Here is a 24,398-nt window from a genome sequence, read left to right on the forward strand (position 1 = left end):
GCCTGCCTCACCACCACCTCTCCCCACCCCCTGCCCACCTGCTGGCACTCCAGCCCCACGTACCAGCCCAGGCCTGTGCTCCTGCTGCCCCAATTTGGGCCCCAGCCACTCCTAGCCCTGGACACTGGCACAGGTCCCACATTCATGCCCGGCCCCCCCCTCGCTGCTTCTCATTGCTGCCACCTCTCCCCTCCCCCCTTGCCTGCCTGCCGGTCTCTCTGGCCCCACTTGCCAGACCAGGCACTGGCACTACTGCTGCCCCACTCTGGGCACAGGCCCCACTCTTCTGCCGCCCCACTCTTCTGCCACCCCACTCTAGGTACAGGCCCCCACCAGCCCTGGCCCCAGGCACTGGTGTGGACCTCACGCTACTTGCCTCTTTAGCTACCACTTCTCTGCCCCGCAACTGCTCCAGCCCAGGCACCAGTGCTCTGCTGCCTTGGTCTGGGTGTGGGCTTCCACTGGCCCGAGCACGGGCCCCACACACCAGTGTCGGCCCTATGCTCCTGCCCCCCACCCTGGGTGCAGGCCCCTGGTGGCCCTGGCCCCAGGTACCAGCTTGGGTCCTGCACTCCTCCCCTCTCCTGCAGCCGCTTGTCTCCACCCCAGCCCGCTCTGGCACCACATGTCAGCCTGGGCCCACACTTCTGCCATCATGCCCTGGACCCTCATGCCTGCCCGCCCACTCATTCACCTCCTACTCACTGCTGCTGCCGCCACCACCGCTTGCTTCTCCCTGCCTGCCTGTGCCGAAACTCTGATTCCACTGAGCACTATAGCAAAATTGGCTGAACACTTAGCAGAATCAGGTATCAATTTTAAATGAGCGCTATAGCGAAATAGCAGTAACTGAAACCACATGAAGCAGGGGTCACCTGTAGTTGATTTTTTGCAAATGTTACCTAAAATTAAAAAGTGACTACTAATATTGGCAGGAGGTATGCAGATCAGTTTATACAAGGAGTTGAGATGGACTGTGAACAACGCAGCTCAAAATCTGCTGAAAAATATGATTAATATACTTCCCTCAACAATCCAGAAAATAAAATCACAATTTTCACTAATGCACTGAATTGGTGAAAATATGAGCTTCCCCCACCCAATCTTCTACAGCCTATGTACAGGAAAACCCACCTGCTTTTTGGTTTCTAAAAGGCCTCAGACTTTGGTGGGAAGATAGTGTATCTGTATTCAAAATACTGTAGTCCAGTTATCAACTCTTAGTTAATTATTAAGCCTATGTATGTGATCAGGATACCTGACTCTGCAAATTGTGGAACCTGGCTCACTTCTGCTTAAGGAGAGACTGAAACCAGAGGAAAAATGGATTCACAGGTTTATTTTTCAATGTTTTGTTAGGCTTAGTAAATGTAGAGTGGATGCATCTACTATGCATGTCAACCCAATTTGCATCATTTTAATGTTCTAGATTTACTCTTTTCTAGCATTCTGGAATTTTTAGATAAGATGATTTTTCTGCTGGTAATTTCATTTTTAACGAGTCTACAGAGTGAAAAGGTACTTTCAAAGTGGAAAAAGTGTGGTGATCAGGAATGTGCAAGTAAGTATAAACGTGTTGTTTCTTAGTGAATGTTGTCATTACAAATCACAATGTAGAAGACTGCAATTTGAAAGACAATGCGGAAAGTCTAAATGCTTTAATTCATTGTTGTTGAGGTATTAGTTTTATAAGTGGTTAACCTATATGTATTTTTTTTAAAAAGGAGAAATATATGTTATACAAATATGTTAAAGGTCAAAGTTCAGCAGATATACTTATTACCATTATACTCAAAGCTTGGAGCTAAGAGTTTTCCACGAGTTTTGTCCATATAGTCAACTTTAAGCAGCCTTACATTTTTCAAAATCATTTTTCTCTGAATACAATTTTTTTTTTTTAATTCTGATAGACACATCTGTAAATGGAGAATAAATATAAAAATTATGCAGGAGGCAAGAATTTCTTAGGGAGATACTGTTTGTTGGACCAACCGTGTAGCTGGGATAAAGTTAAACTTTTGAATTTAAGATATTCTTTGCCAGGTCTCCAATCACAAGAAGCTATGCAATAATCATATTTAGAGAACACTCATGGCCCAGGTCAGCAAAATGTTTTTACCTGATTTTCACATTATAAGACAACTTTGCATTTCAGTTTTTTCAGTCTTTATTGTCAAAGACATTGCCAGTGTATCCTTCTTTGTTATCCCTGCTATGACATGACTTGCAGGTAAAAACTGTTTTACAAATAGGGCAGAAAAACTTAAAATTTTGGGGGAGAAAATATGCATAGAGGATTATGCAGGAGATTCTAAGATTTGCCACGGCATCAGAAATAGGCAGGGGTACAAAATGGATAATTAATAGAAAAGCCACCTCTCTCATTATCATTGTGAAACCTATCTTAGTCGCATTTAACCTGGAGCCAGTTCTTTGCTGTCTCCTAATTAAACATACCCAGATTTTTTAATTTTCTTAGCTGAGAGCCTAGCCGCCTTGTTAAGCAAGCTGAGATTTGTAAAAACAGGTCCCAATCGAGCTGTACTCTGCAAAGTAGATCTTCACACATGTGTGAATGCCCACTAACTTCAATGGCATCCATACAGTAATAGGTTTTGGCATATGCAGAGCAGCTGGTAAGATTTTTGCCTTTGACTTCTAGGGAAACAGAATTACATAAATATTTTAGTTTTGTGAAGCTTTCTATGTGAATATATACTTATAGTGATACCATCATAAAATATATTTTATTCATATATTAACAAATTTAATGTTTTTCTAAGTATTTTTCATGTCCACTTTTCAGTGTGCTGATTGTTTAAGAGTTGTTATAGTTATATTTTGCTCTCTTTTTACATATGTTCAGCTGCAATGAGCAGAGTCCAAGCAACTAAAGACTACACAGGACTTGACTGCCGGTATCTGAACTTCAGAGTTGGAGAAGAGATCATTGTGTACTCCAAACTTTCAAGAAAGCAGACAAATTTGTGGGTAGGAAGTGTAAGTATTTTATTTTGAATGAATTTCACCATAACTAACCCAAACAAATAATAACTGGAATATTTTGGCAAGTGTCCCATTTAGCATCACCCTCCCACTGATGATCTAAGGCTTTGCCTGTGATGAACTTAGGGTGTATATAGACTGTATCCCCAGCATGGCAACAGAAGGACTTCCTTGTCTCATTTCTAGGTTTGGCATGTATAAGTAGTAACAAGTAGGTTGGGTGTGCTCTAGAGTGTCCCCCCCACCTCGCCCCCTCCCCCCCCCCCCAAAGAACACTGGGTACATCATATAAACATACCCTACTATTTCTGTCTCTGTGTTCCCAAACATGCTGGATCATCCTCAGAGCCAGCCAGCATTCAGGGCCGGGCTGAGTGTGGTGTAGGTGCCACACAGTGTGTACCCTGGACTGACCTCCTGTGTTGCATACAGCACCCACCGCACACCAAACCAGCTCCACACAGGTCAGCCCAAGATCCACAGGCCAGATCATAGGGCTCCACAGGCTGGGTCTAGCCTGCTGGCCATATGTTTGACACTCCTAATATAATTAAAAGACAGGTGGAATAGACAAATTCCTAGAGTACAGGATCATAGGAAAGTAGGGCTGAAGGGAGCATGTGAGGTCATATAATCCAGCTGCTGCTCAAGGCAGGATCTCCTCAGGTACACCATCCCAGTCAAGTGTCTGATCCGGGTTCTGGTCTCATTTCAGTCACTTCCAATGTGACTTTATGCACTTTTCACTTTATATAAAGGGGATTAATAATCTGCCTCATAAAGATGCTGATGAACCTTAATTAGCTAATGTTCAAAAAGTAGTGTAAGGCCTTGAGTGGGGGCCTATATGATCTCATGGTCCTTTAAGCCCTGCTTTCCTATGATCCTATGCTTGTTAGTCTACTATGTGTTATATGGAAAACTTCTCATCCCCGGTAGTACCCTCAAACACACTATGCTGGATAGGTTGCCTCCTACATCAGAATTTGTGTAGTCACATCCAAGCTAATTAAAACAAGGCATTATTTAGCCTGGTAAAGTTCTGCAGAGAAAGCAGCTAGTTTAGGACAGTTAAAGCATAGTTTTAAGTTAAAGCAAAACTCCCATAGAAGCTATCAAGCATTTCTCCTGGCACTGTCACCAGAACAGCTAACTGGTTAAGGATAGGAAAGTGGGGGCAGGTGCAGGGGCAGGGCAGGGCAGCAGCTGTTAAGTTCTAACTGTTGTGTGTGAATGAGCTGAGAAAATGGATTGAAAACAAATATGTTAAGATTGCTCCAAATGTAATGCTGCTTTATTTAAATGTAGGTGTATTCACACCTTAAGTCATTGGACTTAAGACACCCTGGATATGTGCCTGAATTTGCTGCAATCCAATTTCTGGTAAATCCCTTTAAGTAGAGCAGAATTATCCAAAGTGTGGGGCATGCTTCCCTGGGGAGATGCAAAAGGTTCTTAGGTGGGGCACATGCAAATCATAGCCACCAGTTGTCACTGACTGCCACTATGGGGAAACAGTAGTGGCAGCTGAAGTATGGAAAGTATGACTGTGACTGGCCCTACTACTGTGGGGTGTAAACCAATAAAGCTTAGGAAAAGTTGTCAGCAGAGCATGGCCATCCACTCAAGTCTAGGGCTTGTTTCTCTATTAAGCACAGTTTGGTCATGTCTCTGCATATAATCTCTGACTATCTAGTTACTGGTTGGCCTTGAGGTCAGACTGACCTAGTCATTAATTGGCGTCTAAATTGAACTGAACTTAGCTATATTTGCATCATTTTCTTCGGCAATCTGTTATTTATCTTTTGCAGTGTTCCCACCATCACAATCTTTTTGAATGTAGCCAACCTCACACCTTGATTTCACATCCTTTTTTCTAACATTCATTTTGTTTTGAAAATTATTCCAGTTTACACCTGTCTTTAAAATGTTCTCTACTGCCTGCAGCCTTCTGATGCCTGTTTCATTTACTTCAGCTACTTTGAGTCCATATAATAATACTGTTAGTATACTGATTTGATTAATTTACCCTTTGATAACAACTGTAATGCTTTTATCAGTCCTCAGTTTTGTCAATTTCTGTGCTGCACTTATAACAAAGATGCATCCCTTTTTAACTTATTCTTGATGGGACTATCAGCACATATGAAGATTCCTAGGTATAAATAAGAATCTACTCATTCTGTAATTTTAACACTTGGGCACTTCAGTACTTCAACACTTGTTTCTTTTCTTAGACACAACCACTTATTCTTCTTGCCACTTGTTGCAAGTCCAAGCTTATTACACTGCTTTCAAAGGTAGAAAATAGTATATCAGTAACGGAAATGTGTTCTGTGACATGTTATGTGATGTCATTTGCATTTGCATCATTGAATGCACTTAACTCTACATCACCCAATGTCAAACGCTCCAATTACCTCACATTCTTAATATCAAATGGTGGCCACAGTGGTAGCAGTCCCTTGAGGTGAGGATAACAATCTTCCAGTATATAGAGAAGTCACTGGTGAGTCTGTAAATGACTGAGAGGGCCAATCTGAGTTCTGCATGTTTGACTGCAGTTGTGGCCAATAGTTCTGGAAGGAAGGAGTAGATCCTGGTGATACTGAGTCACAGCTCTTTCCCTTTTTCTCTCTCATCTCTCTCCCTCCAAAGTAAGGCAGGCTTGCTCAAAATGATTGAAGCCTTATCATACATCATGGTGTCACTGGGGACAATTCAGTGCTTGAGTCTCCCAGGTACTGATGTTAGCATCACATTTTTTCAGATTGGCCTTCAAGTTATCCTTGAATTTCTTCTTTTGCCCACCTCTAGAGCAGTAACCATTGGAGTATAGAACTTGTTTTGGGAGCTGGTTGTCAGTCATCTTTATGACATGTCCTGTACAACGGAACTGGTGCCATATAAACCTGGCTTCAATGGTGATGCTGTTTACTTGAGCCAGAACACTGGTGTTCATTCTATCCTTCCAGCTGATATAGAGGATATTGTGAAGACATCAGTGATGGTAACATTCCAAAGCTTTCAGGCGTTTCCAACATGTTGTCCAGGTTTCACATCCATACAACAAGGCATGGATGACAGCAGCCTGAAAAATTAGAACTTTGGTTTGGGTCCTGATGTCATAATCATTGAAGAGATCAGTTTCAGAGATGTCTGTCAGCACTGGCAGATTTTATCCAGTGTTGAATATTAATGTCTATGTTTACTTTTTGGAAATGGTGACTACACAGATAGGGGCAATGCTCAACATTCTTCAGGGATTGCTGTCTAATTGTAATATATGTGAAGGAGCATCACGTTGGTTTGGAGTGGGATGGTAAAGGATCTTAATCAAAAGTGACCTGGAGCTCTTCAATACAGTGGGCACACATGACACAATCATCAGCGTATTGAAGATCAGTAAGGGAGGTGTTGATTATCCTGGATTTTTTGTCCATGCGATACTGCACGTTGACTCCAGATGGGAGTCTGTCAGCAGTGAGATGCAGAATAATACGATGTAGTTGGAGACAAGTGTTGGTGCAATCACTCATCCTAGATTGACTCCAGTTCTAATAGTGAAGGAGACTGTTTCTGAGCCATTGCTTGGGACAGTTGCTGTCATGTCATTGTGAAAAAGTCTCATGATAGTAACAAATTTTGGCAGCCATCCAAATCTCTACAGGACCTTTCATAGAGCCTCTCTGTTAATTGAATCCAAGGCCTTAGTCAGGTTAACGAAGGCCATATAAAGATATCAGTGTTGCTCTCAGCACTTTTCAACAGAGAGTGGAGCTGTCTTTAAAGCGTATAGTGCCATTTTTGGACCTCAGAGAGATGGTTTCTTGTGTTCTTGGCCCATAGATAGCTTTGATTGCGGTGAAGAAACTGTATATCACTCTTCCCACCACTTGTTTTTTGCTCTATTTTTTCCTCCACATCTTGGCTTTAATGTGGTGATGAATATCTTTGTTTCTGTTTGGATTTGATGTCATTTTGCCAGGCTTTGAAGGCTCTCCTTTTTTGTCAATGACAGCTTAAGTTTTCCTGTCATTCTCATCAAATAAGTCCTAATGTTCTTTGTAGCGAAGATAGCTTGTGCCTAGATATTCTTCATACACATCATGGATACCTTTCTTGAGGCTTTCCCAGTGATCAGCGGTGTTAGGATTGTCAGGGAGGATGGGAAGATTCTCACTGAGGCACTGCTTGAGAACTGGTTTTAGCAGGGTCTTTCAAGCACTTGATATTGAACTCCTTGCCTGGTTGCTTGTTTGGTTTACATTATTTTGGGGTAACAAAAATGGACCGGATGGAACATATCAAATGATGATCCATCCAGAAGTCATCTGTGCTGGTCATAGCTCTGGATGTTGCGATGCTCCTAGGCATGCACTGTATGATGTAATCAATCAGGTGCCAGTGTTTTGAGCAGAGGTGCACCCATAATGTCTTCCATTTGTTGCTTTGGTGGAACAAGGAATTCTTAGAAATTATAAGAATGTGGAAAAAGCAACAATGGTATTGTTCTTCCTTGTCTTACACCTAACATCCTCAAGGAATCTATTTTGAAACACCTAGAGGAGAACATCCATTGCTGTCCCCCAACCACAGAGCCTGTCACCTTATCATAGGAGTAAATCAAATTGGTCAGGTATGACTTGCTTTTGGTGAATCCACGAAAAAGTGATTTGGAATAGCCAACATGGATTCACCAAGTCATGCCTGACTAACTTTCCTTCTATAAGGTGACAGGCCCTGTGACTGTGGGGTGAGCAGTGGATGTGATAAACTTTGCTAAAGTTAGGATATTTGACACTATCTCCCACAACATTCTCACTAATAAGCTAAGGAAATACAGCCTAGATGAAAGTACTTTTAAGGTGGATACATAATTGGTTGAGATCACTGTGTTCAATGTTCAATGGCTCAATGTCTACCTGGGAGGAGGTATTAAGTCCAGTTCCTTAGGTGTGTGTCCAGTATTGTTTAATACCTTCACTAGTTATTTGGATGATGGGATTGAGTGCCTGTGTAGTAAATATGTGGATGATACCAGGTTGGGTACAGTTGCAGACATTCTGGAGGGTAGGGCTAGGATCCAGAATGACCTGGGTAAATTAGAGAAACAGTTAAAAATCAATTAGATTAAATTCACCAAGGACCTGGTGGTTACAATGGACCATAAACTGAATCTGAGCCAGCAGTTTGCTCTGGAGCAAGGGGGGGAAAAACCAATAGCATCCTTGGTTGCATTAATAGGTGTATCTTCTACAAACCAAGGGAAACAATTCTTCTGTTCTATTTGGCACTGGTGAGGTCTCACCTGGAGTACTGTACCTAGTTTTGGGCCCCACACTTTAAGAAAGATGTGGACAGATTGGAGAATCCAGCAAAGAGCAATAAAAATGGCCTGGGAAACATGACTTTGAAGGCTGAAACAACAAGGGTTATTTACAGAGGCACAGGAGGTTAGTTCTGCATCTGGGCAGCTGCAGTGCACAAGGCAGCACTGGCTGCTGCTGTGCTGACAGTTGTGGCTGCTTTTGTGCCCCATAAAAAGGCAGCACCCAAGGCTGCTACTCCAGCTCTCCACCCTGTTACATTATTGGTTATTTACTCTGGAGAAGAGAATACTGAGGAGGAATGGATAGCATTCTTCAAATGTTTAAAGAGTGATTATAAAGATGATAGAGAGCCTTTTCTCTGTAGTGTAGGAGACAGAATTAGGAGCAATGGCCTCAAACTATAGAAAAGGAAAGTTAAATTGGAGATCTGGAAAACTTTCCAACTATGAGGGTGGTTAAATATTGGAACAGGCAACCTAGAGAAGTTGTGGTCTCTCTATCCATGCAAATTTTCAAGAGCAGGTTAGACAGACACTTGACAAGGATGGTTTAGTCAGAGATGATCCTGCCTTGAGTATCTGGCTGGATTAGATGACTTTCAGAGGTTCCTTCCAGCCTTGCTTTCCTGTGATCCTAGCATTGGCTTAGACTAGTTGACTAATTTTCCACCAATTCTTTTGCCACTGTAGAAATCTCAGTACATAGCTTTTATAAGTGCATTATTTTATCACGAATTATATGTGATTTGACTGCTTCCCTTAATGCTTCCCTCCAAACTGAATCAAATGCCTTTGTAATGTTGATGAAAGTGACATACATCTCCCATCCTCTTCTTTCCAAAACTTTTGTTTTTGCTTGTAATGTTTTTGTGTAATGCTTTTATTCTTTCTGCTTTTTTTACATCTGTTTCATTGCTTATCAGCTTTTCCTTGTTCATGTGTCTGCTAGTATCTTACTCCACTTTGTTTTTATTGCTGCTTCAAATATTTTCTGTTTGATCTGTATTGACGTTTATTCATTGTCACAAATTCAGGATTTAAAATATCCTCCAAGCGTCACTTTGCATACCTCCTTCATGGAGCTGTCCTTTCAAATTTGGTTCCAGTTGCAGCTATTCTTTTTTTTTAACACATTGTGTTTTCCCATAACTAATTCCCTTAATGTATGATCACTTCCATAGATTTAAGTGCAGTCTGTACAATAAGGGTGCCTATACATATACTGCCGGGGAAGTGGGGGAGAGGGCACCTTCCATGTCTTATGCATTCAGTGCCCTGTGTTTCATAATGGTGGCGGGGGCGCTGTAACTAAACTTGTTTAGTGATCTTTAGTTAAAATCCTCCCACCACCATTTTGAAATACAGGCTGCTGAATACATGAGACACTGAAGAACATGTCTGAGCATATGTAAAAGTGCCTTCACTGTCTGTGCCTTTTACTAACGATAATGTGGTCAATCTGATAAATTCCATAGAACCATGTACATCATGAGAAAACCAACTACTGCAAATAATCAGATTATGCATATCACGGCAGGTTCTTAATTTTCCCCCACTATCAGTTGCTGTCCTGACACTGTAGGGTCTAACAGTATTAATTTGCTTACTATTCTGGCTTCCAACCTTTGCATTCATATCTTCTCTTATTGTAATAATATCATAACTGTGCTATCCATCCTCTGATTAAACCCACACCTCTCTTCTCTTGTTGCTGTTTCTGTCAGTGCATAACAGATTATAATCATGCATCCTTTGTTGAATTACTGATAAGATGACTATAACAATCTGCTCTCACACTGCTTTCCAGCTATTTACTAAGATAACTGTCTTCTTGTCCATGGCTACAATTACTCCATCTCTGTGCTTCATTTCTCTACTTGAATGACAAGAATAAAAAGAAGTGTAATTTCCAACCATCATCTCTTTCTTTTGAAACCTGCTTATTTATTTCCTGCACAAAAACAAGGGAAAATTGTCACCTCTTTAAACCTTAGTTAAGAAATTAAATAATAAATTTTATAGGTAGAGAATTACTTTAGAAGAAGCCTACATGATCATTATGTGTTGGCTTCAATAATATTTAAATAAACAAGGCCCCAAATTAACATTCTTCTTTTGTTATGGGTTTAGTAGTTTAAATTACCAGGGAATCCTATACATACTAGTGACACTGATTATAATACATTTTACAAATACAAATAGCTCTGTATCAGATTCTTGTCAGAGAAATGATTTAGGACTGGTAGTAGTTACTCAGGTTGTCCACTAATATTATGTAGATATGATACAGTGAAGTATTTGGTTTTTCATTCATTATTAGTGCATGATTTTTCTCCCATTTATATCAGTGGGAGCTTGGCTACTGATTTCAGTGGGAGCTAGAGAAGATGGTTATTGCATATAGTATCACCTCAGTTGAAGCTGTGTTAGAACTAGAGGTTTGCGAAACAGGCTGTATTTGATCTGGATTCAGATTTGTCCCAAACTGGGGACAATGATTCGATTCATTGATTCAGATCACTGTCCCAATTTGACTGAATCTGAAGATTTGATGCTGATTCGGACATAGACACAGCTTTAAATGTTTTTTCTACATACCTCGAGGTACCAGGCATGGCTTGGGAATGATGCAATAGTGGGGCAAATGAGCATCCCAACCCTGTGTGCTCAATGGTGAACACAGAAGTGGACCGGAAGTAGTTCCGGTCCATTTCCAGATCTGCTGCCTCTAGTGCACGGGGGGGCGGGCCATACCTCCCAGCTCAGCAATTGGCTGTAGGGGGACCCCGGTTCCCCGCCCCCAGACCTAGGAGGCACCAGTTGCCGAGCTGAGCTGGGGGGGGCCAGTGCGCTCCCCAGCAGACCCAGAAGTGGGCCAGAAGCATTTCTGGTCCACTTCCGGGTCTGCTGGGGAGTGGTCTGGGAATCCCCCCACACTCCTGTGAGACGCTCCATTTACCCCACCATCTCAGTGTTCATGAGTTGCCTAGTACCTTGAGGTATGTGGAAAAAACATATAAAGCTGTATCCATGTCTGAATCATCGAATCAGTGGCAATGCATACGGGGTATACAGGGGCACATATGCACCCCCTGACTGGCCACACTTGCCACTTGGGTGATGGGGAGGCGGGGCAGGTGGGAGCGCCAGTGCACCCACTGCAAGCATCGGCCGATCGCTGCAGCTGCTCTCAGAAGCGGCCGCAGTGATCGGCTTTTGTGGGATTGGCTGCAGGGGGAATGCCTGCAGAAGGGGGACATGTGCCCCCCCGACCAAGGTGGCACCAATCGCCCATACATCAAATCTCTCCAAATCTATCCAAAGGGTTCTGATTCAATTTGGAAAGTTTAAAGGGTCTCTTGATTTGGTTCAGATTTGGAGACTCAGCCACTGAATTGGGCCAAATCTCTGCCAAATTGAATCAGCGACCAAAGCTTCGCATAGCTCTAGTTAGAACCTCTATTTTGATACTGTGCTTACCTACTTCTACAGTAAGAATATGTAACACGTAGTGTAAGGTATGTAGGTTCATAAGTTTTATGAAAGGCAGAGATAAAACTTCTTTGTGGAGGAGGAAAAGGGTTTTTACTGACTGAAATTAAAAACAAACACAGAAGGCTCTCTAATCTAGGTGTTTAATTGTAATATCTTAATATGAATACATTATATATATATATATATATATATATATATATATATATATATATATTACCAAACACTAAGTACTCTCTTTCCTTTGTGATTGTTATAGAAAGGGAAGGATTTTGGATACTTCCCAAAAGATGCTGTCAAAGTTGATGAAGTATTTATTACACAAGAAGTAGAAATACCAACTAAGGTAAATTATCATCACCTGTTCTACCTGTGTACTCTTGAATAGTTGAAATCATTGGGTAATACATGAGTAGAATGTCAGGGGTCATTTCAGGTTTTCTTTGGGGTTGTCCAGTATGTGCTATTTTGTTTTCCTTTCATTAGTGTATTTGTATTGCTCAGATACAGACATCTTATAAAAAGTTTAAATTCACATTATTCCCAGTAAACCAAATTAAAGCCAAGAAGAAAATCAGGATTGTCTACATTTCCTCATGGGACTAAGAGGGACAACTCAGACCACTGAATCCACTACAACCGCAATTAACTATGCAAGAAACAATTAGTCCAAAAAGGTTCATAGGAACATTCCCTCCAAATCCTCTGCCCAAAGCACCCCTTAACAATTCATAAGAAACTTAGGATCTTTAGTAAAATGCCATACCCAAGCCTTAGAAAACACAGCATGCCACCAATGCTGTGAACAGAGCAGGAGAGACCAAGAGCACCACTAATGCCTTGGCCACCTGCAACAGCAGGGTATTTGCTAAATAAACTAAGTCCAGAAAATCCTAAGGAAGAGGCAAGGTCCCAGGCTACGAGGAAAGTAATCACCCTTTCCCTACAATGGCAGTCAATAATTTAGCCTGGCGGAAAATTCCTTTGTGATCCCAAATCTGATGAACCATTTAAATCTGAGCATGTGAATAAGACATAGCAATTAGGCATCTAAGAGGTTTTCTCAGTGCTTCCAGGACGGGCAGGCAATTATTTCGGGCAGAGGGCCACTTACCGACTTTTAGCAAGCTGTCGAGGGCTGCATGGGTAACCCTGCTCCTTGACAGATGCCCCACCCCTGGTCGCCATCTTGTAACCAAAAGTCCTGCCCCCTAGCCCCTGACCTTTGCTACCAGAAGTCGCTTTCATTGCCTCTGAAAGTACTCCTTTCAGCAAGGGGTTTTGTCATCTCAGAACCAGAAACATACCAAATTATATTCTAAAAAGTGAATATCTACAACATTAATTTGATTTAAAAATATATTTTTGTCCTGGTTTACATGTGTTTGTGTAATGTACATAGAGGTGATTGTACAATAATTTAAAATGAAGTCTTACTCTTGTATGTTGTGGGTGGCGTGGGGGGCTGTGGGTATGTGAGGTGTGGGGGAGGGTGTGGGTGTCTGTAGGGCGTGGATGGGGTGGGGGGGTGTGGATATGTGGGGTGTGGATGGGATTTATGGGGAGGATGGGTGGCTGGGGTATGTGAAGGAGTGAGGGGGTCTCTCTCTCTCTCTCTCTCTGTCTCTCTCCTCCCCCCCCCAGTCCTGGCCATGGGGTACCGGCACAGCCCCGTGTTACCCTGGTCTGGCGATGCAGCCAGGAGCCACAGGGCACTGGAGCAGCAGCAAAAAGCAGGGAAATGGCTGGAGGTGGGGCAGGGCTGGGCTGCTTGGTCCTGCTGCAGGCTCCCCCTGGGCCCTCCTGCCCCTGGCATCTGTCATCTTTGACAAGCAGCCACAAACAATTAATTATTAATTTTCTAAATTTTTTAGGGGCCCCACAGGCCAGATAGAATGGCCTAGTGGGCCAGCTCCGGCCCATGGGCCATATTTTGTCCACCCCTGCTCTAGAAGCACTGCAGCCAATAAATGTCCCATTTCTGATGCTTCAGAGAGAGGGGAAAAAACCCTCAGAAGTTAGTAATGAATTAATGGGGGGAACTAATTTCTTCCCAGCCCCTAGAGACAACCATCAGAAGCCCTGGAGCATAGGATTAATCAATATACAACAAGTATTATATTCATATGTAAAACTCAAGAGGAAAGATGCTGAGCAAGGGGAAAAATCCCAATCCAGAAATAACCATCATGGCCACCCATTCATGCCTCATTTGCATTTTCAAATTGTAGAATACAGCATATCCCTAAAAACACAAACTAACCTCAGGAATCTCAGGATATTGCAAGGTTATCATGCCAGTGCAAAAACTACACCAGTGCTCAGTCTTTCTTTATTGCTAGGAAACCAATTCAACTTGGGACCACTTTCTTGAGTTTCAGTCTCTGTCACCAGGTCCTGTCCTGTCTATCACTAAAGTTAAAGCCCTACACTGTTAGCCAACTTCCTTACAGGTGAGCAGCCCACACAGTGATCCAGTCTCTTTTCAACCCCCTTTGGCTTTCTAGCAAGCTAAATAGCTGAAGCCTTGCATCACAAGCTTTAATTACTGATTCTGAGATCATTCTTATCCAGTCAGAATATCCCTTACATGAAGTTAACAAACTCTGTTGTGAAACAGTTTAGGTTCTATGCCACCACTATCATTTCAGATGTCCACTTCAGAACTTTACTCTCCTGATGATTAAAAACCTTTTTCTAATTTCCAGTTTAAGTGTATTCACCACCAGTTTGTTCATTTGATTTTGTATCAATACAACATGTTTATAAAGAGTACTAATATCTCCTCCCAGCTTCCATTTTGATACACTTGAGGCTCATATGAACCTCTATACTAATATAATTGTATAGAACAAAAAAAAAAGATAATATGGTTATGTTGTTTTATTGCAAAGTATTTTAGAATATTCATGCAAATAATAAAAAGTAAATGTTGTTCTTCTAGGAGACTGATTTCCTTTGTCTTGATGGAGGTGAATACAGTTTTGAAAACAAAGATAGTTTATTACATGAGCATGATGAAGACAATGAATATCCATTACCTTATACAAAGCAAAAGGAACTAGAATCAAAGGAGTTGAAAGGTGGACTCCAAAAGCATGCATCCTTCCTGTGGGATCATGAAGTTGAGTTAGATCCTGCAAATGTTGAAGCAGATATACCATCCAGAGATCTTCACATGCAGGAGGAGACTACAAGCAATGAGATGTCCAGAAAGGACAGGAGTGGGAATGATGATGCTGTCCATCCAGAAGCTCAAAGCATTCACCCATCAGCTCCAACACAAGCTACCTGGACTGTCTCTAGTGTTGCAAGATGGCTTAACCTAGGAAGTAAACATGATGAAGAAACTACTGAAAGAGTTAGTAAGTCTGTAGAAGAAAATACATTCAGAAGCAGAAAAATAGCAGTAGCTGAAGAAAGTGACTTAAAAGAGCTAAATGAGGAAGATGAACCAAAGCCCACGGTTTCTGGCTGGTTTCAAAGTGGATTGACAGACATTCTGTATTTTAGCAGAGAGAGTATAGGCCGTGATTTGCCCTCTGATGAAAATGATCCACAAGCTCATCACAGCTCTAGTATGGCTGGACATTCTGATCATGAACTTAGAGCTGCAGCTACAGAAACATCAATGGATGAAGAACAGCAACAGTGTGACAAGGAGGATTCTGACTCAAGCTGGTTTAATTTGGAGTTACCTGATGTTTTAACTTTTGGGCATGCTAAGAAAGATGAAACTATAATAAATGAGGAGCAAAGCAGTGAAGCAGAGGATACAACAGATAAGACTGAAAAAATGCAGACCTCCAACCAACAAGAAACTGAATTTCACAAGGATGGAGAATTAAAAAAACAACCAAATGAAACAACAGATGAAAAACAAACTGACAAGAAAAATGTTGTACAAGAAACAGTAGATTCAGACAGTAAAACACCAAGTTCTGGGGAGCTACCAACAAACAGAGATACTCTTCTTGACTTCAAGAGCACTTCAGATTTAAAGGAGACATCTTTTGCTGGAGAGGTAGCTGAGAGAAACAAACTAATTGAACCTTACAGCTCAGAACAAAGTTCAGTATCAGAAAGCCAAGTTTTGAAAAACACTGAAGTTAAGAAGAAAACTCAGGAGTCAGAAAACAAAAATGGCCAGTCAGGTTGGTATAAAAATATCTATAGTAACTTTATTAATTTAAATAAGGATTTGTCAGATAATCAGGATCATGAATCTGTGGTTGTTCAGAGCACACAGCAACCAGTTCCATCCTGGATTTCATCTTTCCCTAGCTCACTTCAGAGTTTAGATCCCATGGCTATTAAAAATTCAGAGAGAAAAAAGGATGAAAGGTATAAAGGACTGAAACCTCTACTCTCTTTTAGTTATTTTACAAACAAACTGAACTTTCAGAGTTCAGCAACTGAAGTAGAGGAATATGTGCAACCTGCACAAGAGGATTTAAGTTTTAGTGAAGAACACCCCCAAACTAAAAACAGTGACAAAATTTTACAAGTAAGTAAAGAGACTGCAGAGAAGTTACAAGCAAATCAGAAGGTTAGTGAAAGAGTGCAAGAGAAAAGAGATGTAGACATGTCCCAGGAAAGTGTGTGGTTGTCTCCATTATCAGTGCAAGGCAGTGGAAAAATAATACATTATGCCGAAGTGGAAAAATATTATGATACTTCAGCCCTTTTATCTGTAGAATCCCAATTAGAGCCTCCAGTCTCCCAAGTGCCATTCATACAACATTTTAAACATTTAAAATCTGAGAGAGATGTTTCTACAATCAGTGAAAAAGAGAAATGTTCTAATATAAAAAGTAATTATGATGTCCCTGTCTCAGAGCATCAGCAACATGTATCTTCAGAATTAAATAGAAAAAATACAATGGATTTACTTCTGTGTGAAACCAAAAAGGGAAATACTTGAAACAGCACAAAAGGAAAGGACAGAATGACATAAAAACATAAGATTCAGAAGATGAAATGCCACACTGCAGGGAACTGCAGGTACATGTAGATAATTCTCAGAACTTCAAGATCCCAAGTAAAGATGAATTACCTCTTACTCTGGCTATATCAGACAAAGCCAAAGTAACTGAAGTTAACAATACAGAACAAAATCCAGCTGTGGAAAGCTGGAAGTCATAGGAAACACAGAAGTCAAAGAGAAAACTCAGGCATCAGAGAACAAGACCAGCCAGGTTCATTTGACAGTATCCCTAATGTCATCACAGATTTTAATTTGAAAATGTTGAATGAACAAGAGTAGCAGGAACCTACAATTTCTGAAGAGGCACAGGAATTGGTAGGAGACCACCTTTTCTTTTCTTCCAGCTCACTTCATGACATAGACCAATCTGACATCAGAATTTCAGAGGAAGAAAAGCCTGAACATTTTGAAGAACCTCAGTCTCTCTTTTCTGTTAGTCATTATAAAAACATACTACGTTCTCAGAGTTTCACAAGCAAAGATAAGCATTTTCTGCAAAGGCTGCCAGAGGAACTGTACTTCAATGGTAAAAATAGCCAGTCTAGAAAAGATGATGAAATATCACTAGAGAATAAAGAATCTGAAGAGGAAGCCCAATCAAATCAGAAGGTTAATGATCAAGTACCATAGAAGAGTAATGTAGATAATTCCAAAGAAAGGGATATTCTACTGCTTCAGTTGGCAGTTAAGAAAGATGGACAAAATGGTGAAAGCACAATGAAAGAAACCAAATTAGTAAAAGATTGTTTGGTTCTTTCATCTGCAAAATCCAGGTCAGAACACAATGTAGACCTTTTTTTACATATCCAAAGTGTGAACAATACAGTACTATGGGGAGTGAAAGTGAACCATTCTCTATTATAAAAGATAACACTGACATTTCTGTTTTAGAAGACCAGCACCAAGTATCGTTAGAGTCAAAGATAAATATAGGAGATGCACCAGAGCAACATGGATCCTTTATGGAAAAGTCTTCTAAAGAAGAAAATAGCAAAAAGAAAGAAAAGCAGGATTATTGAAGTGAAAATATTTTGGAGGCTAATTGCCACGAACTTGGTAGCAATCATGTTGCTGATACAAAAAGCATAAAAACAATTAAAACTTCTGGTCAGTCATCTTTACAATTTAATGAACTGATATTAAAAAAATAATTTAAAACATAAAGTACAGGAGCACTATGTTGTAGACTCCAAAGAAGAAGGAGAACATGCTGATGTGAAATATAATGAAAATCCGGAAAAGGGCTTGTGTAATGTCTTACAAGGTTTGGTAAAAAATATTTTTTTTCAGAGACTCAAATGATGACAGTATCATGTGAAAGGAAACTGTAGTGAATAGGGAAGATGTGAATTGGTTCTCTCAAGACAGAGTAAAACAGCCAAAGACTTTTCCAGAACACGTTGCAGAGTCCAGTGAAGATAAATTAGAACCCACTGAGCAAATATTAGAAAACAATAAGCCAAATAAACAGAAAAGTGAGAAAATAGGACAATAATGGTCTGCAAAGGGTGCTGTTTCCACAGGAGAAAATAGATGAAGACACCAATGAAAGAAATGGCATCTTAAATTCAAGGAATAATATTCTGATAATCCTATAATTACTGAAGACTCATTATCAGAAAATATTCTTTGTGACCAGGTCCTGCATGAGCAAATTATAGCACCCAATCTTAGTTTTTCTGAAGAGGGACTAAAATCAAATCATAAGAAAGATCCAGTAGAAATAGCGCTGGCAGATCCATCTTTTCAACATGAGCTTCTGATGTCAAAGTGTGAGTCTGAGGAAAATACTAATTCAGATCCTAAAAAAAAATGTAAAAATCAACTGCTGCATAATAAAAGACAAGATTCCTTTGTATCGGCAAACGTAGAAGTGTCCGCATTCACCAGTACAAATCATAATGAAGATACAGAAAACATAAATACAGAAAATGAATCTGAAGACCAGAAAATACCATCAGATTCACATTCAGATGACAATGTAGCATCAAAATTATTGGATATATCAGAGTTGAAAATCTCTGAACAAAATGTAGTAACAACAGAAACATCACAATCCTATAAACTGTCTCATATGGAACAAAAACATATATACCAGGAACACTATAGTATAGTTGAAGAGCCTGAAAGCAGCAGCCCAGCATTACATTTAGAATCTTTTAAGTCTTTCAAATGCAAAGCCAGACAGCATTTAAAAACCATGATGACTCTGATTCTAACAAGCCTTTTTCCCCTACTTCCCCTTTCTATGATTCAGCTCACAAACCCGTAGAACATGCACCTTTGCAAAGTGAGCAGGGCTTGGATACACTCCATTTAAATATAGCTCTGAATAATAAAACTAATGTTGAAAAGGAAGATGCTATTCCAACTAAAACCATAAGTCATATAAAAAAATTAGCTGCTTCTGAAAAACCAAGCAATTACAAGGAAAACTACAAAAAAGATACTGAAAGTCAGGCAAACATAAGAGTCCATAAATACAGATAATAAAAATGGTGCCCAGACAGAGGAGGTAGCGGATAGTATATTTACTAGAACATCGTGGTTTCTTGGGGGTTTATTTAGTAAAACTAATAATCACAACTCTGGAAGAAATACCAAACAAAATTTTGTCCAAAACTCAAATGAAAATGGGGAAGATATTAGAATAAATAAGAAAAAAAATTTAAAAACGTGCTAAGGAATGAGGATGAGTTGAGAGAAAATTAATCAGAACAAGACAGAGACAGCATTCAAAAGCTGAATAGCAGAGGTCCTCTTACAATGCTGAAAGATAGAGCTGAGCAAAAACTACTTGGTACCAAGGAAAAGAATATTGCAGCAGACTTGAGAAACAATGAAAAAGAAACTGACAACACTATAACCTGGGAGAGAGAATCAGTGTCCCAGGAAATAAAAAAGGATGACCAAATATTAATTGATAGTGACTCAGATGTATCCAACCCATTCACTGCATACCAACAACTTTATTTAAAGTTGTTTCTGGAAAGGAAGAAACCTTCAGAGAGTCTGTATGAAAGTGAGACATTGATGCTGCTGGAGCAACAGTTTGAAAAGACTTGTCATGGAATCTCAGCTTACACGTGTAGATAATTTCAGGGAGAGAAGACTACTGACTCTGTTGAAGATGAACCTCCTTGGACACTGTGGGTGATAAATGTCTGAAGGAGAAAGTGAATATTCTTGTAGCTCTAGAAGAACTTTGGTCAGCTGTGAGAGTAAAGTGTAGTCTCCAAAATGCACAACAAGGTACTGGACTGCTGTTTTACTAACTAAAGATAGTAAAGCAAGAACAAAATGTGCTCTCTGAGAGGAAAATAACGTATGGCACACTTCATAGTATTTATTTTCAGTGTTTTAAAAATCAAGGCTAATAGCTGTTAATAGGTTTATGGGAGTCTTTCTTTTGACTTCAGTGGGCTTAAAATCAGGCCACATATTTATATATATTTTTAGGAATACATGGCTCCTTATCCCCCACTGTTACAAATGGAATACTTGTAAAAATAGTAAACCATGTAGGTAGCTACTTGAGAAAATTCATAGTTATTCCAAAGATAGTCCATCTTGTTTAGGTTCTGTGGGCCTAAAATGAAGCTCATTGAAGTGTATGTGAGTCTTTCTTTTGACTTCAGTGGGCTTAAAATCAGGCCACATATTTATATACTTCATACTTGATCCTATTCACCTTACTCATTATTCCAGAAAGGTGTTTAGTTCAAATATTAGATCAAATATTCTAAAGCCTCTAATATCATGGCCAAATTTTAACACTCGCAATATAACACACTCAAAGGTATATACAAGCTGAGTAATTAGAAATATATAATAGATACCCAAATCTAAATTACATGTGCCCAAACCTGAGCTTAAAATGGAAACGTGTGCTTTAGAAGCCAAACTGAGATTTTGAAAATATGGTCTATTTCTTTACTACTAATAACATATTTATATTAATCATCATTTTGTGCTAACGGCAACCTTTTGTCTCTAACACATAATTAAATTCTTCTTAGCTCACTAAAACTGTTTTTAATATCTATTATATCGTCTTTGAGAAATGGCCCTGAACAATGATTACTACATTTGTAAATGCTAATTTCCTCTTTTTGTCACTAGAAGCATTTTGTTTTCAGAAGGATTTTTGCTTCTGCTGCTGCTATTTGAAGAACTGTATAGTAAAAAATAGGATGGTGTAGATAACTGCAGTACTTGTTAATGTATCATATATATCCGTATATATGCAGAGTGGTAACACGTGTAACCTCATAAAGTACTGAGATGTTTGCAACAGAAATTGAGATAATCTCATCATAGTATTATGCTTAATGTAGTGAATTAACATTGGTTTTCATTAAGCTTTTACTGTTCATATTACAAGCTCTTGTGGCATTCTCTAAAACAGCTAATAATCTAATCATACTCATGTACAAATGCACCTATGTTTGTTGTGCATATATTATTTACAAGAAAGTTAATTAGTTTATGGGAAATTGTTTACCTTTAGTCCTGCATAAAATTTTTCTCCTGGCTATTTTGTCTCTCTTGAGTCCACAGATATCTATCTGCACATAATTGTAATCCTAGGGGTTTTCAAACCAGTACTAATCAAGGATAAACGTGTTTTTTTTCTAATTAGTGAATCAAACTGGCCTTAATTGCATCTATGCAACACAGAAGTTGTCTCTTGTTATATGCATGCAACTCCTTTCTGAGGCAAGAATTTAGACTAGTATATCTGGATTAGCTGCAGTTTTCTATAATCTACTCATTCCTGCCTGGAGTAAACTCATATTTCTGCCTGGTCACTTTTCGTATTATCTTGTCATACAGTGATATCAGAAGAGTACCTAATGACTCAGTATTCTGTATATTAATTATGCTGATTTTGCCCTGCAGAGCATGGTGTCTAAAACTTTTTAAACAATTAGAACTGTTTCAGTGTCTTGCCCCTTTCTTGGCAAGTTGCAAGTGAAAAAGTCTAGAGTTTGGCTTTGAAAATGAGGAGAAAATCAGAAATCAAAATAGTGATGTACTGTAAAACAATCTTATAAAAAATTAAAGAAGAAATCATCGATGAAAACACTGAAAATGAATATTAATTTTTTGCAGATATATCCAATAAAATAAAATTACTAGAAGAAAGAAAAGAGAAACATCGCATAAATACACCTTTGAATAATGAAAATAATAATGCCCAAAGTTCAGAAGGTATAACAATTCCATTAATAAAAAACAAGGAAAAAATACATGATTCAGCAAGAAATATTCAGTTAGGTGCCAAAAAGCTGTTCACAGAGATGCCTTTCCTGATTCAAAATTACATTCCCAGTGATGGTAAGTGTGAAGTTGCTTAATTTAAGCAAGATTGCAAATTTAAAAACAAGTAGATGAAAGTGTTAACAAGACTGACTTGTAACATAAAACATCTTCTTTCTTTATCAATGAAACGGAAGAAGGCTGGATATATCAGATACTCCTGCGTTTGAATGCTCTTGACATTGGCGACTTTATAAAATCTGTATTTTCAGTAATGGCAACTGTAAGCAGAAAGGTAAGACTTATTTGTTATTTGTTTTCTTTACCTTTTAAAAGGAAAATTAGACCAGATTCCATTTCGTATTACATTCTGTACTGGAACTGGTGCTGGATCTGATAGCAAAATTTGGGATAGATCTTTAATATGGCCATTCCTTAATGTTGAAGAAACAGTTGAGTAGACCAAAATTTTGAAACTTGACCACTGGGATACTTGATGCCTGACCACTCAGGAGATGTGGCAGGTATACAGCAAGAGAGCTGTTATTTCCTTTTGACCTTTTTCACTTCTGCTGCTACTATGGGATCCGCTACAGGGCATTGTATGTTCAAATGTATGCTTAAATATATGCATCCAAAGATAACACAACAATTATTCAACGTGGTAAAGGCCAAGGCAGACTGCAGGGAACTACAGAAGGATCTGGCACTATTGAGAGAATGGACAACTAAATGGCAGATATAATTCAATGTCAATAAGTTGTAAAGTGATGTATGTAAGCAAAAATAACCCAAACTGTACTTACACTGGGATGGACTCTACATTAACTGTTACCACATAGAAAAGAGATATAGGAGTCATTGTGGACTGTTTGCTAGAACCATTGGCTCCGTGCTCAGCAGGCATCAAGAAGACAAATAAAAGTTTAGGAATTATTGAGAAGGGAATTGTAAAAAAACCAACACCCTCCCCCCTGAAAGTATCATTATGTCCCTTTATAAATCCATGGTGCATCTACAACTTGAATACTGTGCCCTTGTTTGGTCACTACACCTCAAAAGGAAGAACCTGAGAAAGTACAGAGGAGGACAGTGAGAATAATTAGTGGTTTGGAGGGGATTCCATATGAGGAGAGACTAAAGAGGCTAAGCCTATTCAGTTTAGAAAAGAGACACTTGAGGGGGGCATGACAAGAGTTCACAAAATACTAAATGGTGAATAGAAAGTAAATAGGAATTTATTATTTGCCATCTCTCACAATGCAAGAATGCAGTCAGGAAGGCCAAGGCAGAGAGGGAACTGGGACTAGCTTCCCGGATTAAGGACAATAAGAAGTCCTTCTTTAAATATATAGTGGGTAAAAAGAAGGTTCCGGGTAATGTGGGGCCCCTGTAGGACGCATTGGGAAATTTGGTTGTCACACCAGACAACAAAGCCAACCTATTTAATGATTTCTTTGCCTCCATTTTCCTGAGCAGGGACCAGAACAGTCACCCCCCTTCTGGGACCCCCTCAGGCCCCAGGGGAGGTGCATCTAGGCCAAGGCTTAGTGAGGAACTAGTTAGGGAACTTCTGGAGGGACTGGATGTATTCAAGTCAGCCGGTCCAGACCATCTCCACCCTAGAGTACTAAGGGAATTAGCTGAGGTCATTGTGGAACCCCTGCCATGGCTGTACCAGCACTCGTGGTGCTCTGGTGTGGTGCCAGAGGACTGGAAGAGGGCCAACATGGTTCCCATCTTCAAAAAGGGGAAGAAGGAGGACCTGGGAAACTATAGACCAGTTAGTCTTACCTCGATCCTGGGCAAGCTTTTTGAGAAATTTATTCTGACACATATCCACGAGGGGCCAGCAGGGGAGGTCATGCTTAGGGGCAACCAACACGGGTTCATTAGTGGCAGGTCCTGTCAGACCAACCTGGTGGCTTTCTATGACCAGGTCACCAAATCCTTAGATGCAGGGATAGCAGTGGACATAGTCTTCCTGGACTTTCGGCATACCTTCAACACTGTCTCTCACCCTGTTCTCATTAAGAAACTGGGGGACTGTGGTGTTGACAGCCGCACAGTCAATTGGGTCGCCAGCTGGCTGGAGGGCTGCACCCAGAGAGTGGTAGTGGATGGGTCATTTTTGACCTGGAGGGAGGTGGGCAGTGGGGTTCAGCGGGGCTCGGTCCTCGGGCCCGCACTGTTCAATATCTTCATCAGTGACTTGGACGAGGGGGTAAAAAGCCCCCTGTTCAAATTTGCTGATGACACTAAGATGTGGGGGGATGTGGGCACCTTAGAAGGGAGGAATAGGCTGCAATCGGACCTAGA

General features: G+C 40.1%; 1 protein-coding gene across 1 annotated transcript in view; it reads left to right on the forward strand.

Annotated features, from left to right (window-relative positions):
* The window catches only part of MIA2 (MIA SH3 domain ER export factor 2), a 78,221-nt gene that overhangs the window by 1,348 nt on the left and 52,475 nt on the right, over positions 1–24,398 (forward strand). The window contains exons 2-7 of the mRNA XM_090034652.1: positions 1,430–1,561; positions 2,867–3,000; positions 12,090–12,176; positions 14,775–15,984; positions 21,933–22,157; positions 22,277–22,374. Coding sequence (XP_089890778.1) covers positions 1,430–1,561; positions 2,867–3,000; positions 12,090–12,176; positions 14,775–15,984; positions 21,933–22,157; positions 22,277–22,374 — 1,886 coding nt within the window. The remainder of the gene's footprint in view (positions 1–1,429; positions 1,562–2,866; positions 3,001–12,089; positions 12,177–14,774; positions 15,985–21,932; positions 22,158–22,276; positions 22,375–24,398) is intronic.

The sequence above is a fragment of the Crocodylus siamensis genome, chromosome 2 (assembly GCF_052110815.1).
Source record: "Crocodylus siamensis isolate JL-2025a chromosome 2, ASM5211081v1, whole genome shotgun sequence".
In the NCBI taxonomy this organism is placed as follows: domain Eukaryota; kingdom Metazoa; phylum Chordata; order Crocodylia; family Crocodylidae; genus Crocodylus; species Crocodylus siamensis.